This window comes from Lycorma delicatula, chromosome 2 (genome assembly GCF_047948215.1).
Source record: "Lycorma delicatula isolate Av1 chromosome 2, ASM4794821v1, whole genome shotgun sequence".
NCBI classification, from domain to species: domain Eukaryota; kingdom Metazoa; phylum Arthropoda; class Insecta; order Hemiptera; family Fulgoridae; genus Lycorma; species Lycorma delicatula.
In genome coordinates, this window is record NC_134456.1 from 79,316,967 (window position 1) to 79,333,558 (window position 16,592).

The 16,592-nt window shown below is 29.0% G+C and overlaps 1 protein-coding gene across 9 annotated transcripts in view; it reads left to right on the forward strand.

Annotated features, from left to right (window-relative positions):
* Rbcn-3B (WD repeat-containing protein Rbcn-3B) overlaps positions 1-16,592 on the forward strand; it is a 409,024-nt gene that overhangs the window by 36,530 nt on the left and 355,902 nt on the right. For 7 of the 9 annotated variants that reach the window (XM_075355583.1, XM_075355582.1, XM_075355590.1 and 4 more), the window contains 2 exons: positions 11,541-11,631; positions 15,610-15,772. In XM_075355583.1, coding sequence (XP_075211698.1) covers positions 11,541-11,631; positions 15,610-15,772 — 254 coding nt within the window. The remainder of the gene's footprint in view (positions 1-11,540; positions 11,632-15,609; positions 15,773-16,592) is intronic. The other 2 variants (XM_075355585.1, XM_075355588.1) reach the window with 1 other exon arrangement.

The following is a 16,592-nucleotide window of genomic DNA, read 5'->3' on the forward strand; positions in this document are numbered from 1 at the left end:
ACAACTTAGAAAGATTCTTGTTTTACAGTAAACAATAAATTATGTAGGTAACCATATTAATTAAGATATATTAAGTAAAATTACTTCTACATTTTCATCTAAATTTAAATGTATGCATCTTCTGTGAAGTCAGTAAATTATAAAATCCTTTGAGCTAAAACTCAACATTATCTTTGAATAAAATATAATATATTTTATATAATTTTTATTTTTTTTATTACATTTTATATATAATATAAAATATAATATGTAATATCGAAATATTAGCATTTGAATATTACATATTACTACTTGTTCCTGAAAAAAAAAAATTATAGACAACATTTTGAGCCATGTTGACTGTTATGTTAGAAAAATCGTATGTGCCAACATAGTTTTTAAACATAATTACTCATGAAGAAATTTTATTAAAATTTATTTGTTTATGATTATGCATTGTATAATGCATAGAGAACCTAGTAAATGGAGGGATAATGCAACATTTAATTATAACACATATGACAGTATATATTAGGTTCTGTTTTGAATTATATATATATATATATATATATATATATATATATATAAATTCTGGAAATAACTTTTTTTTAATGATTATTTTGCTGAATCATCACATCATTAAGTGTATATATAAATATATATATATATATATGTGTGTGTTGTGTATTTTGTATACACAGGTATATATGTGTACACTTGTGCTTGCATATTATTTAAAACTTTATTAAAATAAGTAAAACATCTCATATCTTAATTATCTATAGAATTACATCATTACAATAGGACAGATGCATAACATAGTCAGTACATATAATAAAAAATATGTATTAATTGATTTGGTTTGGTGTTTGTTGTTTGCTGTTACAATATGAAATAAATTTTACATTACTAAAAATAAATATTTATGTTATGTAATAGCAACTATGAATCAATAACATTAATTTTAGACTTTTACTTCATTTCATCTTTTGCACAGTTGTATAAGTAGAATGTATGTAAAATTGCTTATCAGCATGCTGTTTTAGTTTTAATAATTTTTTCGTTTTTGTTCTATTTGGTAAATTTTTATAGAAAATTCTGTGTATTTATTTACCGTTATTCTAAAAAAAATGATACATGCTATTTAATTTTTATTTTGATTTTAAGTTACGTGTGTTTGTTCTGGTTTTTCTCTTTACTGAAGTTTGTGCTTTTGTTAGGCATTTTGCTTCTACTTTATCTTTACTAGTGTTTTAATAAATATTGATGTAATGCTTTCATTTCTAGAAATATGCAAAAGGGTTATGGTCACTAAGTGAAATTTTTTAGAAATTATACATATATGTATAAATTTTCCTGTTTTTCTTGTAGAACTTGTTTATGTATATTAGATGCTTAATTTTTATTATTATTTCTTCTATCTGTAGTTTTAAGCAGGAAATGTGACTTGTATTTTACAAGAAACACCAGCTTTGCTTCAACATTCAGAAATAGTAATTTGGAAAATTACCAGCTTTTTAAGTTAGTGTGAATTTTTATATGAAAACATGTAGTTTGTAATATTTTTATTAATTTCAGTTTTATTTTCAGATGTGATTTTATTCATAAAAAGGGGTAATTGAATCACTGCTGGAAATTTTAAAAACTTTTTCCAATATGAAGCTGAGTCCCCATTTTAAATTAATATTATTCTTTAAACAAAAATTCTAATCTTATTCTCTCATTTTCTCTTTTTTAAATCTGCTGCTAGAATCAATAAAGCACCTCAGTGAAGCATTAAAAATTTTGTACCAGAATGGATTTGGAGCCCTGTTCAAGATATTTAAACAGAGTTTCTTAAAAAAATTAGATATTTGCTTTAATTTTTTATTTATTTCTCTTCTTTTTTCTAAGCAGTTTAAGATTGAGTTCAACCTCTGAGCTCTGTTGAAATCTACCCATTCTGGCATATCTATATTATGAACAAATAGACACAAATCAAGATTTGCTTGTGTCTCAAAAATTGAAATGTGTTAAGTTTTTCAAAATTATAAAAATGTTTACACCGAGCAGTTTGTATACAAAAATTCATCTCATATTCATGTTTTAGATTCCTCTTATTTTATGATTTACTCTTTTTATAAATTTATTGATATAATTATATTGGAATCCTGGGTAATAAGCTTTTGTATGCTAATATATTGCCATAATCAGAATAAAAGAGAGTTAAGTATATAAAAAAAAAAAAAATTATGACCAAAGTTGCACAAATTTCTATAAAGAGTTTAATATATATTATTGTTAATTTTGTTACCAAAATGACATTTTAGAGGAAAAATTCCCCAAAACCATTTCTGACTGAAATAAGGGCAGAATCCTTGGCACTTTTTTTAATCCTATACAGCATAAATTTTAATCAGAGTTTTCATCAAATTAAACTGCAGAGTCATTAAAAATAAGTTACCCATATAGAAGTGATGTCCAAATAGATAGCTTCATTTTTGTTTCTATATTATAAATACAATAATTCAAATAAATCCAATTTTAAATTTATGATGTGTTCGTTATCTTTCAGGAGGTTCTGTTATTTATTCATTTATAATTTCTGTGAAAGAATTTATTTGAGTACATAGCACAAGATATTTTCAGTGTGTGAGATTTTAAGTCCTTACTATCACCATTATACATGTATTGGATTTAAAACTTCTATTTTAAATATGTACAGAAATAATTTTAGTGATGTACTAGAAACAGTATGAACTATCATACGAAAATATGATATTTGCTTGTTTCAGCACATATGCAGTAGTATAATTTTATATAACCTTGGAGTTAATTTATTGCTTGTTCCTGTGAATACTTCATTAAGTTCAGTTGTAGATTTTGTTTATTATAACAAATTATAAATGGTCATGTATGAACTATTACGACCGGTAAAATAGACTAGTATTCAGTCGACCTAAACTAATGTTTTGTTCATTTTATTGTTTTGCTCTGAATTTTTAATGAATAGAAATTATTTATATTGTATGTAGACATAATAGGTATTGGTAAATTATTCACAAAATATTTGGATAGTTAATGTTTTTACCATAATTGGGTTTTTAGTCTTCTGCAAGGCTGGATAATATTGAATGAATGAATAAATAAAGATAAATTCTTTATTCAGATCAGAACATATTTTTACATTAAATATAAATCATTTCAAGAAAGATAGCTGTGCTACTCGATGTTTATATAAAAAAAGACTCCTTTAGACAGGAAATCGAAAAAACCTTGGAAAAATATTGGTTAGAGTAGCATTCCAAATTACAAAATCGATAAATTAAAAAATCATTAGATTCATGTACATTAATACATAAAAATAATAATTATATGAAATAAAATAATAACAATACTGATAAAATCATGTAAAATTAATAAGCAAGTAAGATTATTATAGATTAAAATAAAAATTTTAAATGCTATAATTGAAAAATATTTAAGTACACATTTATAAGATATGCTGAAAAGGTATTTTAAGATTGTTAGGAATTTATTAAAAATAAGAAATGACTGTTGTAAGACCACCTTTCACAGTATCATAGAGTGCAGCATGAAAGTTGTTTTATTGCCTGGTATGTGAGTGGTGATTATTTTTTTTAGCAAATGATTACTGAAATTAATTGTAAACAAGAAAACATTCAAAAACCATTGATGTAAAAATTACTTATCTAAGGGTATGCTCACAGTGCAAGCCAGAAATCAGATTCAGAAACCAGCGCTGATTGGCTTTCGGAATACAAACTTATTTAAACAAAACCACTCAGTGGCTCAACTGCTTGTCTGAGCCAGACTATTCATTGGAATGAAATGTTCATTCTGGTTTTAGATACCGATGTAGTAAGTTTTGATTCAGAGAAAACAATAATTTTTTCTTCAATGAAATTGAATAATTCTGAAGCCATAAATGTACATCAGTCGCTTTGTTTACCATAACTGCCAACATCAATTGTAGTGAACTTGTAGTTTGCATCCACTAACGCTTTGAGAACAACAGAAACAAAGTTCTTGTAATTTAAAAACATTGATCCAGAATCATTGTTACATACTATGTGGATATCTTTTCCATCTAAACAGCCAACAACAAGGAGAAATTCCAAAATGTTTCATAATCTGCTACATTACTTTTTAAAATTTCAAATTTTTTTACAAGAGGTTGTAGCTCTTCCCATAAAACTTGTACCATTTCTTTGATTATCATGCCAATGGTGTTATCTCCCATTTGAAAACAGAAGGCCAAAGAATGGAATGACATTCCAGTTGAAAGGTACCTGAAACTAGTGTGGTCTGATTTGTACATAGAGTTGTTATTAATTTTTAAGTTGTAGATTACATTAAAAAAAAAAGTCCAAATAAGAAAGATTTTCCTGTAATACTTTATTTTGTTGTTACTGTAGGTCCACGCAATCTTTTATTTTAATGGTACAGTATTATACTACTGGGTGATCAAATCATAAACTCTTCTAAAATCTGGGGTTCTCTTTTGATTTCAGAAACTCCCTTAAGACAAAAATAGAAGTATCTGAGGGATCAATTTTCTGTTGAATTTGGAAAAATAAAGCCTATTCGTTTCGATGATCTAGGAGGAATAACCTATGAACCAAAATGGTTGCATTTCAAGTCATTGTTCTTTCTAAAAGATATCATAAGACCTTTTGGTCAGGGGATTTTAGAGTAATTAACTCAGCGTTAAATAATGGGCAGGCAGGAGTAGGTTTCGTGATGAACAAGAAGATAGGGAGGAGAGTGGAGTATTTCAAGACGCATAGCGATAGAATCATTGTAATAAGGATAAAATCAAAACCTAAACCGACATAGATTGTTAACATCTATATGCCTACAAGCGCCCATGATGATGATGATGAGGTAGAGTGTGTATACGAAGAGATTGATGAAGCAATTAAACACGTAAAAGGAGATGAAAATTTAATAATAGTTGGAGATTGGAATGCAAGCATTGGAAAAGGCAAGGAAGGAAATATAGTGGGTAAATACGGGCTGGGCAAAAGGAATGAAAGAGGGGACCGACTTATAGAGTTTTGCACGAAGTATAATTTAGTAATTGCCAACACCCAATTTAAAAATCATAATAGAAGAATATACACTTGGAAAAAGCCAGGCGATACTGCAAGGTATCAGATAGATTATACCATGGTTAAGCAAAGATTTAGAAATCAACTCGTTGACTGCAAAACTTACCCTGGAGCAGACATTGATAGTGACCATAATTTGGTGATAATGAAATGTAGATTGGGGTTTAAAAACCTGAAGAAAAGGTGTCAGATGAATCGGTGGAATTTAGAGAAGCTTGAGGAAGAGGAGGTAAAAAAGATTTTTGAGGAGGACATCGCAAGAGGTCTGAGTAAAAAAGATAAGGTAGAAAATGTAGAAGAAGAATGGGAGAATGTTAAAAAGGAAATTCTTAAATCAGCAGAAGCAAACTTAGGCGGAATAAAGAGAACTGGTAGAAAACCTTGGGTTTAAGACGATATATTCCAGCTGATGGATGAACGTAGAAAATATAAGAATGCTAGTGATGAAGAAAGTAAAAGGAACTATCGGAAATTAAGAAATGCTATAAACAGGAGAAGTGCAAACTGGGGAAAGAAGAGTGGATTAAAGAAAAGTGTTCAGAAGTGGAAAGTGAAATGAACATTGGTAAAATAGACGGAGCATACAGGAAAGTTAAGGAAAATTTTGGGGTACATAAATTAAAATCTAATAATGTGTTAAACAAAGATGGTACACCAATATATAATACGAAAGGTAAAGTCGATAGATTGGTGGAATATATTGAAGAGTTATACGGAGGAAATGAATTAGAAAATGGTGTTATAGAGGAAGAAGAGGAAGTTGAGGAGGATGAAATGGGGAGAAACAATACTGAGATCTGAATTTAAGAGAGCATTAAAAGATTTAAATGGCAGAAATGCTCCTGGAATAGACGGAATACCTGTAGAATTACTGCGCAGTGCAGGTGAGGAAGCGATTGATAGATTATACAAACTGGTGTGTAATATTTATGAAAAAGGGGAATTTCCGTCAGACTTCAAAAAAAGTGTTATAGTAATGATAACAAAGAAAGCAGGGGCAGATAAATGTGAAGAATACAGAACAATTAGTTTAACTAGTCATGCATCAAAAATCTTAACTAGAATTCTATACAGAAGAATTGAGAGAGGAATGGAGGAAGTGTTAGGAGAAGACCAATTTGGTTTTAGGAAAAGTATTGGGACAAGGGAAGCAATTTTAGGCCTCAGATTAATAGTAGAAGGAAGATTAATGAAAAACAAACCAACATACTTGGCGTTTATAGACCTAGAAAAGGCATTCGGTAACGTAGACTGGAATAAAATGTTCAGCATTTAAAAAAAATTAGGGTTCAAATACAGAGATAGAAGAACAATTGCTAACATGTACAGGAACCAAACAGCAACAGTAACAATTGAAGAACATAAGAAAGAAGCCGTAATAAGAAAGGGAGTCCAACAAGGATGTTGCCTATCTCCATTACTTTTTAATCTTTACATGGAACTAGCAGTTAATGATGTTAAAGAACAATTTAGATTCGGAGTAACAGTACAAGGTGAAAAGATAAAGATGCTACGATTTGCTGATGATATAGTAATTCTAGCCGAGAGTAAAAAGTATTTAGAAGAAACAATGAACGGCATAGATGAAGTCCTACGCAAGAACTATCGCATGAAAATAAACAAGAACAAAACAAAAGTAATGAAATGTAGTAGAAATAACAAAGATGGACCACTGAATGTGAAAATAGGAGGAGAAAAGATTATGGAGGTAATTTTGTTATTTGGGAAGTAGAATTACTAAAGATGGACGAAGCAGGAGCAATATAAAATACCAAATAGCACAAGCTAAACGAGCCTTCAGTAAGAAATGTAATTTGTTTACATCAAAAATTAATTTTAATTTTGAAAAGATTTTTGAAAGTGTATGTTTGGAGTGTCGCTTTATATGGCAGTGAAACTTGGACAATCGGAGTATCTGAGAAGAAAACCACATTTCAAAAGAGAAGCTTTTGAAATGTGGTGCTATAGGAGAATGTTAAAAATCAGATGGATGGATAAAGTGACAAATGAAGAGGTATTGCGGCAAATAGATGAAGAAAGAAGCATTTGGAAATATATAGTTAAAAGAAGAGACAAACTTATAGGTCACATACTAAGGCATCCTGGAATAGTCGCTTTAATATTGGAAGGACTGGTAGAAGGGAAAAATTGTGTAGGCAGGCCATGTTTGGAATATGTAAAACAAATTGTTAGGGATGTAGGATGTAGAGGGTATACTGAAATGAACGACTAGCACTAGATATGGAATCGATATGGAATCTTGGAGAGCTGCATCAAACCAGTCAAATGACTGAAGACAAAAAAAAAAAACAGTGAAAATTAGTGTAAGACATTACAACATGAAATGAGCTGAATTTAGAATAAATATTGGAGGTGTGCATCATATTCAATTTACAGAAGTTAATAAAAAATGTAAGGTAGAACTATAAAAAACAAGGTTATTTGATTTAACAAATTAATCTATTTTAGTATTTGGAATGTAATCAAATTATTTCAATTTATTGTGAAGAAGCACTTACATCCATAAACATTTCAATCACAAATAATACTTATTATGTAAGTAGTTACGAACTTGAGATGAGAATACTTCAATGATACTACTGCAGAAAAACTCAACATGAACAAAGATATTTAAGAACATACTCAAAACTATACTCAGAAAGTAGGGGTATATTTGTTAGCATTTTCAAAACTATTGTGATGAATAAATAAGAGATTCTTTATTCTGTTTGGTATATAATAATGCATTATATAGATAATGTCAGGGATGGATTGATATGCTGTTCCACAGATAAAAAAAGAAGCTGCCCAGCATTTGCCTTGATGGATCAAACCAGTCAAATGACTGAAGACAAAAAAAAAATCATAAGACCACAAGCTTCTTCTGGAAATGTATCACTTCAAGAAGTGGGGAAACTTCTGCTGCTGATATTAACTTAAGCACCTTCATTGAATCAGAAGTAGATGAAAATACAGAAGGAAATTTTGTACCAGCCAACAAAGATGATGAACAGCATGTAAGCAATGAACCCAGGATGCAATAATTTGATATTTCACAAAAGAGGAAAAGAGGACTCATGTGGATGTGAAATAAATGGAGAAGAGAAAGGTAGAATTATGGAAAAAGTTCTTGAAAAATGATGATACACAAAATGATACATCAAAAGTAGTTTTGTTACAACTACTACTTTTACTTCTTTTTACATTGTTATTTTTCATATGTATTTTTTAAATTTTTATTAGTAGTTTTTTATTTGTTAATCGCATTGTCTAATTAACGAATACCAAAAAATTTTGTTCAGTGGAAAACTTAACTAATAAAACCACTTCATTTTTTTGAATCTATTATTCTGGTAATAAATAATTTATCACAATAATTACAAAAAATGATAATAAAAAAAAACATATCCAATCAGAAGAAAAGTTCAATTTCTACGCTTCAATAAAATATTACAATTAGATTATATTAAAAATAAGGAAATGTTGAACTTACCTCAAAGTTACCAAAAGTCGTTCTTCTGCAAGCATTTTTTGTTTATGAATGTTACACCAGTCCTTTAATAATCGCTTTTCAATTTTCATTAAAATGTAGTTGAATGCTTCAATTTCCATTCTAAAGTAATCAAAAAACCTGTTGCTGTCAATTTTTAATTGAGGAAAAAGATGATAGTATTTGCCATAACAATGTCTAACCTTATTAATAACATGAACACAGTTATTCTATTTTCCAGTTTCAAAGGTATACTTTCTGTTGCATAAACTAAAATGATAGAATCTTCGTCACTTGACTCTGTGCCTAGAAATGAACAATATGTAATGAAATGAAGCAGATTTAGAGCTTAAAATCTACTTATACTATGCGAATCCATCTAAGTCGATTATCTTCTTGATGATGCTTATTGTCATAGCCAGCTTTCAGAATCTGAATCCCGGCTTGCACTATGCGTATACTCTAAAACTAGATAACAGTTTTTTTTAAACAGTTATTAGTAAATAATAAAAGAAATAAGTATATATACAAAAACATAAAATTTCTATTAGTATTTATAGATAAAAATAGAAACAATTGTTGATCAACTTATGAAGTAACATTTTAGGCAGTTCCAATCGGTAGCATAACATTGTCTGAAATACAGCCTAAACTGAAACTTTCCACTTAGATTAGTTACCATGATCTGAAATACACCATGATGGGATGAATAAGGTAAAGATTTATCTGTGGATAATAGAGATCATAAAATTTAAAGCAATAAAAAAATTCCTTCTTATTAACAGAATTTAAGAGAGATGTAATTATTCACTGTTTTTTATAATTGAAACCTTTCGCTAAAAGATCTTTGATAAATTTTTAATTCTAAAGGCTGTTCGACATTGGTCCCATATTGTTTTTAAATAATGAACATGTAACTGCGTGCTTTTGGATTGCAATTTTTTCAATAGTATACTGAAGTAAAGTTGTTTTATTGTATTTGCTAGTTTTTTCCCCAATTATCTTCTATATGATGTCAATAAACTTTTCCAGTAAAACTATTGAACTTGTTCATTTGAATAATAAGATTTATTTCTCTGTGATTAGCTTCTAGCCAAATGGACCTGGTGTTCTCTGTAAACAGTTATTAAAAGTTGCATTTTGTTTTGCTTAGGTCAAAAGCTGTATGAAATATATGTGTATGTTTTCATAAATATCAAAAGTGATTTTATTATTCTTACAAATTAATTTTAAATTCAGAAATACCAACATTTTATAAGGTAATATGTTATTAAAAGTTAACATCAATTAAACAATTTTTTTTACATCATTTTAAAAAGGATAATGATTAGTTAATGATCAAGCTTAGCATTTGATTAAGATAGTTCAAAGTGAACTATCTAAACTAAAATTCTATCATTATTCCTTAATAAGAATAATATCCATGCAATTAGCAAGTATAAATCTTGAGAACGCAGTGGGGAGTGGTTTTATCCACGAGTTACATGATCTGCTAGAATTAGGCAGAATTTTTTTTTTAATGGCGATATAATATTGTCAGGAGGCTGCATTGTAGAAAATTATTAAAAATAGATGTAAAAATATTTACTAAATCATGAAAATTGTATTATATTAAACTAAATAAAAATTATAATTTTTTCGTAATTTAGATATGTTTATTTTTAATTAAAAAAAATACTAGCAGCCAGTACAGTTAGAAGAGAATGTGATATCAGTGATATCAGGTTTAGTTCCAAGAAGGGTTTAGTATTTAATCATCATTATCTAATTCATTCAGTTTTGTATCTTAAAATTTAACAAATTTTCTTCCTTAAAATTGTCAAAATAGTCTATGGGTATTATTATTATATTAGTGTCTAGATTGGCTCCTATAATAGATGCGTGGAAGACTTGAAATTTCTTATAGTTTAATAATTTTCCTAAAAATCTGAACTTTCGGCTCATAACTGATTGGACACTTGGGTATTTTCAAAGCACATAAATAGTATTTAAAAAATATCTCATAAAATTAATTATCTCTTGAAAAAAAAGGCCAAGAATATTTTACTTAATTTTACTTAAAATACTTAAATTATATATTTATAAAACGCAAATAAAATTATGTTAATTTTTTTTAAATCAAAATTGTGCTTAAAAAAAGACTATTAAAATTTTATTTCCTTTTTAACAATTTTAAATAAAATTCATATAACGTATAAGTAAAAATCCGTTCATATAAATATTGTTATAATTAATGTAAATTAAATCTTTTGAAGGTCCATTTAAAAAATTAGTATTTTTACTACCGTAATTTTTAATCATGTGTATCAGGTCTTTGTATTTGAATGCTTGTTTATTTTATTTTACTATTTCAAACTTCTTTTCACTGAAATGTATGATTATTTAATTTATAATTAATTTGAATAAGAAGATTATTCGTATTTTATTTTATGTAATCATATTTATTTAATTAATCATTTTAACTAAAACATATACTATGCTTATTGTTCATATATGCAATTAGATAATTTTGTGGATTAGTTGAATAGCATGCAGTGATTTTGCTGTTTTTTGCTTTCTGAAGGTGTAAAACCTGTTAAAATTTACTCTGGTATAAACCAAACATTATAGACAAAATTGTATGAAAACTAATTTTGCATAGAAAAATCACAATGATTCTGCCTAACCACATTAATAAAATTTACTAATCACCTTGCAGGAATTGCTTTTGTACTGTATGAACCTAATAGCGTGATTAAAGGCTTTTTTATGAATGATTAATATAATTTAACGTTTCTGTTGTGTTAGTTATATAAAATAATTTTTTTTCTATTTCTTTTTTATTTATTTTATAATTGTCTAATAATTTACTTGGATTTAGTTTAGCTAATTTAGAAGTATAAACAAATTCTAAATAAATCTTTTAAATAAAATATATAATTTGGCGCATTTTTAATTGTTTTTTTATTCTATAACAGCAGCATTGCAGATAATAAAGATTTTCATAAAGCATCAGATGATGAGGATGCCCCATTCCTATACTGTCTTCTAGCTGTTCCTCCTGAAAAAGTAAGTATAATTGATACATTACTAAATTTTTTTAATGTTGAGTAAATGCAGTAATAGGAATTAATAAATGTTTGCTCTGAATATTTTGCAATTGCATCATTTTGGAAAATGTAACTTTTTGAAATTGCAACATATTTATTGCTTATTATATTATTAAAGCAGAGTTATTTTCATATCAAATTAAAATGGTGAATGCTTTGTCTGAAATTAATTCAAAAGGCTTCAATTTACCCTTGGTATATAAATCTTAGGAAAACATTTCACCAGCCCTAACTTGATAACAAATGTATGCAGATGTATATTTTATAGGATATTTTTTGCTTACATTAGGTTGTTTAAAGAGTATTGAGCCTTTGGAGGCCAAAATTGAAAATACATTTATTGTTATTGGAAAGTAACATTATGAAACCACATTTATTTTTTTTATGACCTTCTATTTTTCTGGCAACACCATTATCCTGTTGCTATAGAACTTCTATGGTTTCTGGTCAAAAGATTGTGATATGTGGTTTTCACAGGCCTCTTTTGAAACAAAATTTACACTATTCATGGAGTTCTGCGGAGACCAAAACAAATGATAATCTGACAGTGCTAGATCGAGGCTATGTGGTGGATGCATTAAAACTTCCCGGTCAAGTTCTCTTAATTCGTGACAGGTTGTTAAAGATGTATGCAATACAGCATTGTCAGCATGGTATATGACACCCTTTCTGTTGACCAGTTCAGGCTGTTTATTTTGAATTGCTAGATGCAATTGCTCTAATTGCTGACAGCGCAGGTCAGAGTTTTTATAATGCCTGGCAACAGTAGCTTGTGATGCAAGATGCCCATCCATTCTCACCAAACACACAACAATCTTTATCTTACACACACTTAATCTTCCTAGGCATCAGTGTGGGCGTTGCCAAAAAACCATGGAGCTTCTCCTCGCTTTGACCATGATCTTTTTTCCACATCGACGTCATAGGTTATCTACTTTTCATCACTTGTGATCAACTGCTTCAGAAATAGTTCAATTATGTTTCAGTACAGATTCGCACATAGAAATTTGATTGAGTAAATTTTTCTTAGTTAGATCATGGGACACCCAAACATCGAGCTTCTTTTTGTAGCCACCTTTCTCCAAATGGTTTAACACTGTTTGGTGACAGATGTTTTGGTTATTGGCGATGTCATGACTGCTTGCATGTCGGTCTTCCTCAACTTTTGCCAGAATATCATTTACTTTTTCTGTGGTTGGTCGCCCACTGCAAGGAGCATGTAGGACATTGAAATTTCCAGAACTAAAGCGACTGAACTATCTTTTGGCTGTTGCTTTTGATAACTTATCTTGCTCATAGACAGCACAAATTTCTTCCCGGACCTGTGCAGCATTTGTGTCTTTATTAAAATAAAGTTGTAAGTATAACGCAGTTTTGAAGTAAGTTCACTCATCTTCACGGGGCAATACCTTACGTCTGACTATAAGAATTCCAACACTTTTTGCATATATACTAGCTGCAATTGCTAGCTGTCAAATGAAATTTGGTCTGACCCACTGCGACTCATATATACCCTGAGATTTAGGACATTATCGCTATCTTGTGCGCAAAAGGCAGACTACTTTTTTGACTATCTATTACTAATGACTGAAATCAGATCCTAAAGTATTATCATGTAATCTTTTCTTTAATCACTTTATCAGTTTGAAATTATTCTCATGTTCAGACTATGTTCACATGACAGAAAAAAGAAAAAACTTATTTTGATATCTAAAGATGAAAAATAATTAATATTCCTCAATTCCAAAGGAATACAAGGATCCCTTGATTTACAGGGTTAATTAATCCCTGAAAATTGTCTTGTAAATTAAAACTGCATAAATCAAAACTATTTTCTCAAAAAGTACAGTACTAGTTAAAAATGTAGAGTATAAATTCTGTACGTATACATATTTAGTAGGCTAAATTCATGATTATTTTCACAGGTAGAAGACAGAATTTTTAAACAATTTGGCTAAACATGCTTTAAGTAATAGAATATAAATCGAATCTGGTATCCTAAATATGATTACATACAGTGTGCAGCATTGTAGAAACAAAGTAGATATATAAGAATAATAAAGTACAAAAGAAAAATCATATTACAGTACAGTATTAAAAAAAAAAAATTGTTACCTTAAAATAAACATGTGTAGGCCTAAATACAATAAGGAATATTAAAAAAAAACTTGTGACTTTGTTCAGCTTTGGTTTCTTAAAATAACTGTCCAGTTTACTCTGGCTTACTGATAGTTTCAACTGATCTAGCACCATCTTGTAGCATTTCGTATCACCCTCACTGTCCATTTACAACTTTTGTTCTTTGTTTCTCAATCTGGAACAGGTTCATTTTCAGTTACATAATCACAAAATTGTTTGATGTATCCTAATATAAGACTAGTAACTCGCAATCAGTTATAAAAGAAAAAATCTTGATTGCATACCTACTTTCTGTTTTTAATATTATTGTACAATTAAATTTATTAGTACGTAACTTTTTCTGAGAATTATTAAACAGTGTACATAACAGTGTACAAATACAGTTTGCTCTGATCATTTAGTGTTTTTTATCACTTTAATTACTTACTAGTAAATTTAATACTATTTATTTAGTAAGGATATCATAAAAAATAGTCTCATAGGACAGAAAATTTGATTCACTATCACTTCAGAAGAGTTTCACATTCATTTATGACACATATCCTAGAAGAAAGGTTGCTATTTGATAATAGATATAAAGCCATACACAGTAGAATACACAGATGGGTCAAAGCAGAGTGATACTGTTGGATGCACTTTTACTGTGAATGGTATTACAACTGTTTACAGTGTTGAACTCTATGCCACCAATATAGTTTTGAATAACATTAAGTCATAATAACCTCTCATCCTTGCCTGCAGTGATTTGTGTGGTGCACTCCCAAGCTTTAGAAGATTTGTATTCTAGACATCTTCTTATCACTGAGATTCATAATACAATCACGGAGTTGAATCTTCTCAACACTAGTGAATTTCCTAGTAATATGGAAATCCTGGGTAATGAACGTGCAGATTCCACTGCTAAAGATACATGTAGCCAACCGTCTTTCACCAATCGAGTTACTAATATAGATTTTATTAATTTCATTAAACATACTCTTTGAAGAAGGTGGTAAGTAGGCTAGACTGCTACAATGGATAATAAACTCATGTAATAAACACATCAAAGATATAGTGTTACCATGGGACTCTTCATGCTGAAAAATTTACTGAGAGGAAATGGCCCTGTGCCAGTTGTGTTTGGAACATACCAGAGCTACTCATGGATACCTGATGTTAGCAGAAAACCCAACACTGGGTGCACGATGTGACCATCACTTGACTGTGCACCACATCCTTGTGGACTGCATATGTTATGCGGCCTTTATCACAAATTTAAATTACCAAGGGACATTTGTCGCATGACAACAATGTACTAGACCAGGTATTGTTACTAAGAAGAATCAATATGCTTCTTAAAATTTACCAACTGTAAATTGTGATTTTATTTTGTTATTTGTGTTGCATGTCTTTTCCTAATGGTTATGTTTCTTTTATTATTTTAGTTTTTATCTTATTAGTAACTTAGTTTAAACCTTATTTTATTAATATATTAATATCCAAAAAGGGTCTTTTTTGTTAACATTTTGACCTGGGCGATGATAACGCGAAAGCAGTTTTCACCCAAAAAAAAAATAGAGATTATTTTATATGCAAATTTAAAAAAATTATTTCTTACAGGATTAAAAATATGGAAATTTTGTTCAGAAATAATGTTACTTCCCAAGTGATTTTACTATGTACTTATGTTTTATATTGGAATAATATGTATGAAAATAATATTTTTGTTCTGCTGTTAAATATATGTATATTTGTTATATATTCTGAATATTACATGGAAGAATTACACTCTTGTATAATATGTGTTATTTTGTTTCAGCCACTGTCTTGTCCTCCTGCCATGAAATTTTTTGAAAATCCAACTCATGGCAAGCTATTACTTCGTGGCGACTCTGAGGGTATTGTCATGATTTGGACTGTTCCTGATATTTCCAGTAGTCAACTTGCACAAATTAAGCAAGAGGATTTTGTTAAACCTCCTGGTAATTTAACTTTTTGTTATTGTTTTACTTTAATTTTCTTCATTGTAAAGTAAAATTCTATAATGGATAAAACCTCTTGACCTTTTTTTTTAACCAGTCAAAATTTTACATTGTAAGTAATGTTTTTACAATCCCAACAACTAAAAGTCTTGTTCAATTGTATTATTCATTTGCACTCAAGTTTATCATAAGTATGACTACAGTGTTCTTTTTTAAATGTAAATTATGTAGTGGTATGATGAATGATTTAAACTGTTAAGGTATTCCTGAGTGATTAATTCTTGCAAAGCTTCTCCTTCGATTGCTGACTCAATGCTCGGGTAAATCTTTTCATGTTGACCTCGTAACAAATCTATGACTTGTACATTAATTTCATCATCATCAGCATTTCTTGCAGAAAGAATAGCGAAATTTGCAACCTCATCGAAACAGTTGTGCTGCGTTCTACCATAAACTTCCTGTACTAAATCTGTTTTTGTAATAAATTCTTCTGTTAATTTAAAGCTATTATTTTAATCATTTACTTTTCCTTCTCTAATTTTTAGAGGTAATTAACAAATTTCATTTCATTTCGATCAGTTCTTATGTTTTTGCTTGATGAAAGTTTTTCAAAATTATCGCAAAGATTACTAAACTTTATAGATATACTAACACATTCTGATCTTGTTCCATTTGTATGAACAGGTAAAAGCTGTCAAAATCACCATCTGAAAGTAAAACTTTTCCACCAAAAGGTAAATCATTTTTCATTAAATTCTGATGTAAATTGTCCATAATTTCAATGGCATATTTTAGGGTCATTGGTGCTTCTTCCCAAATA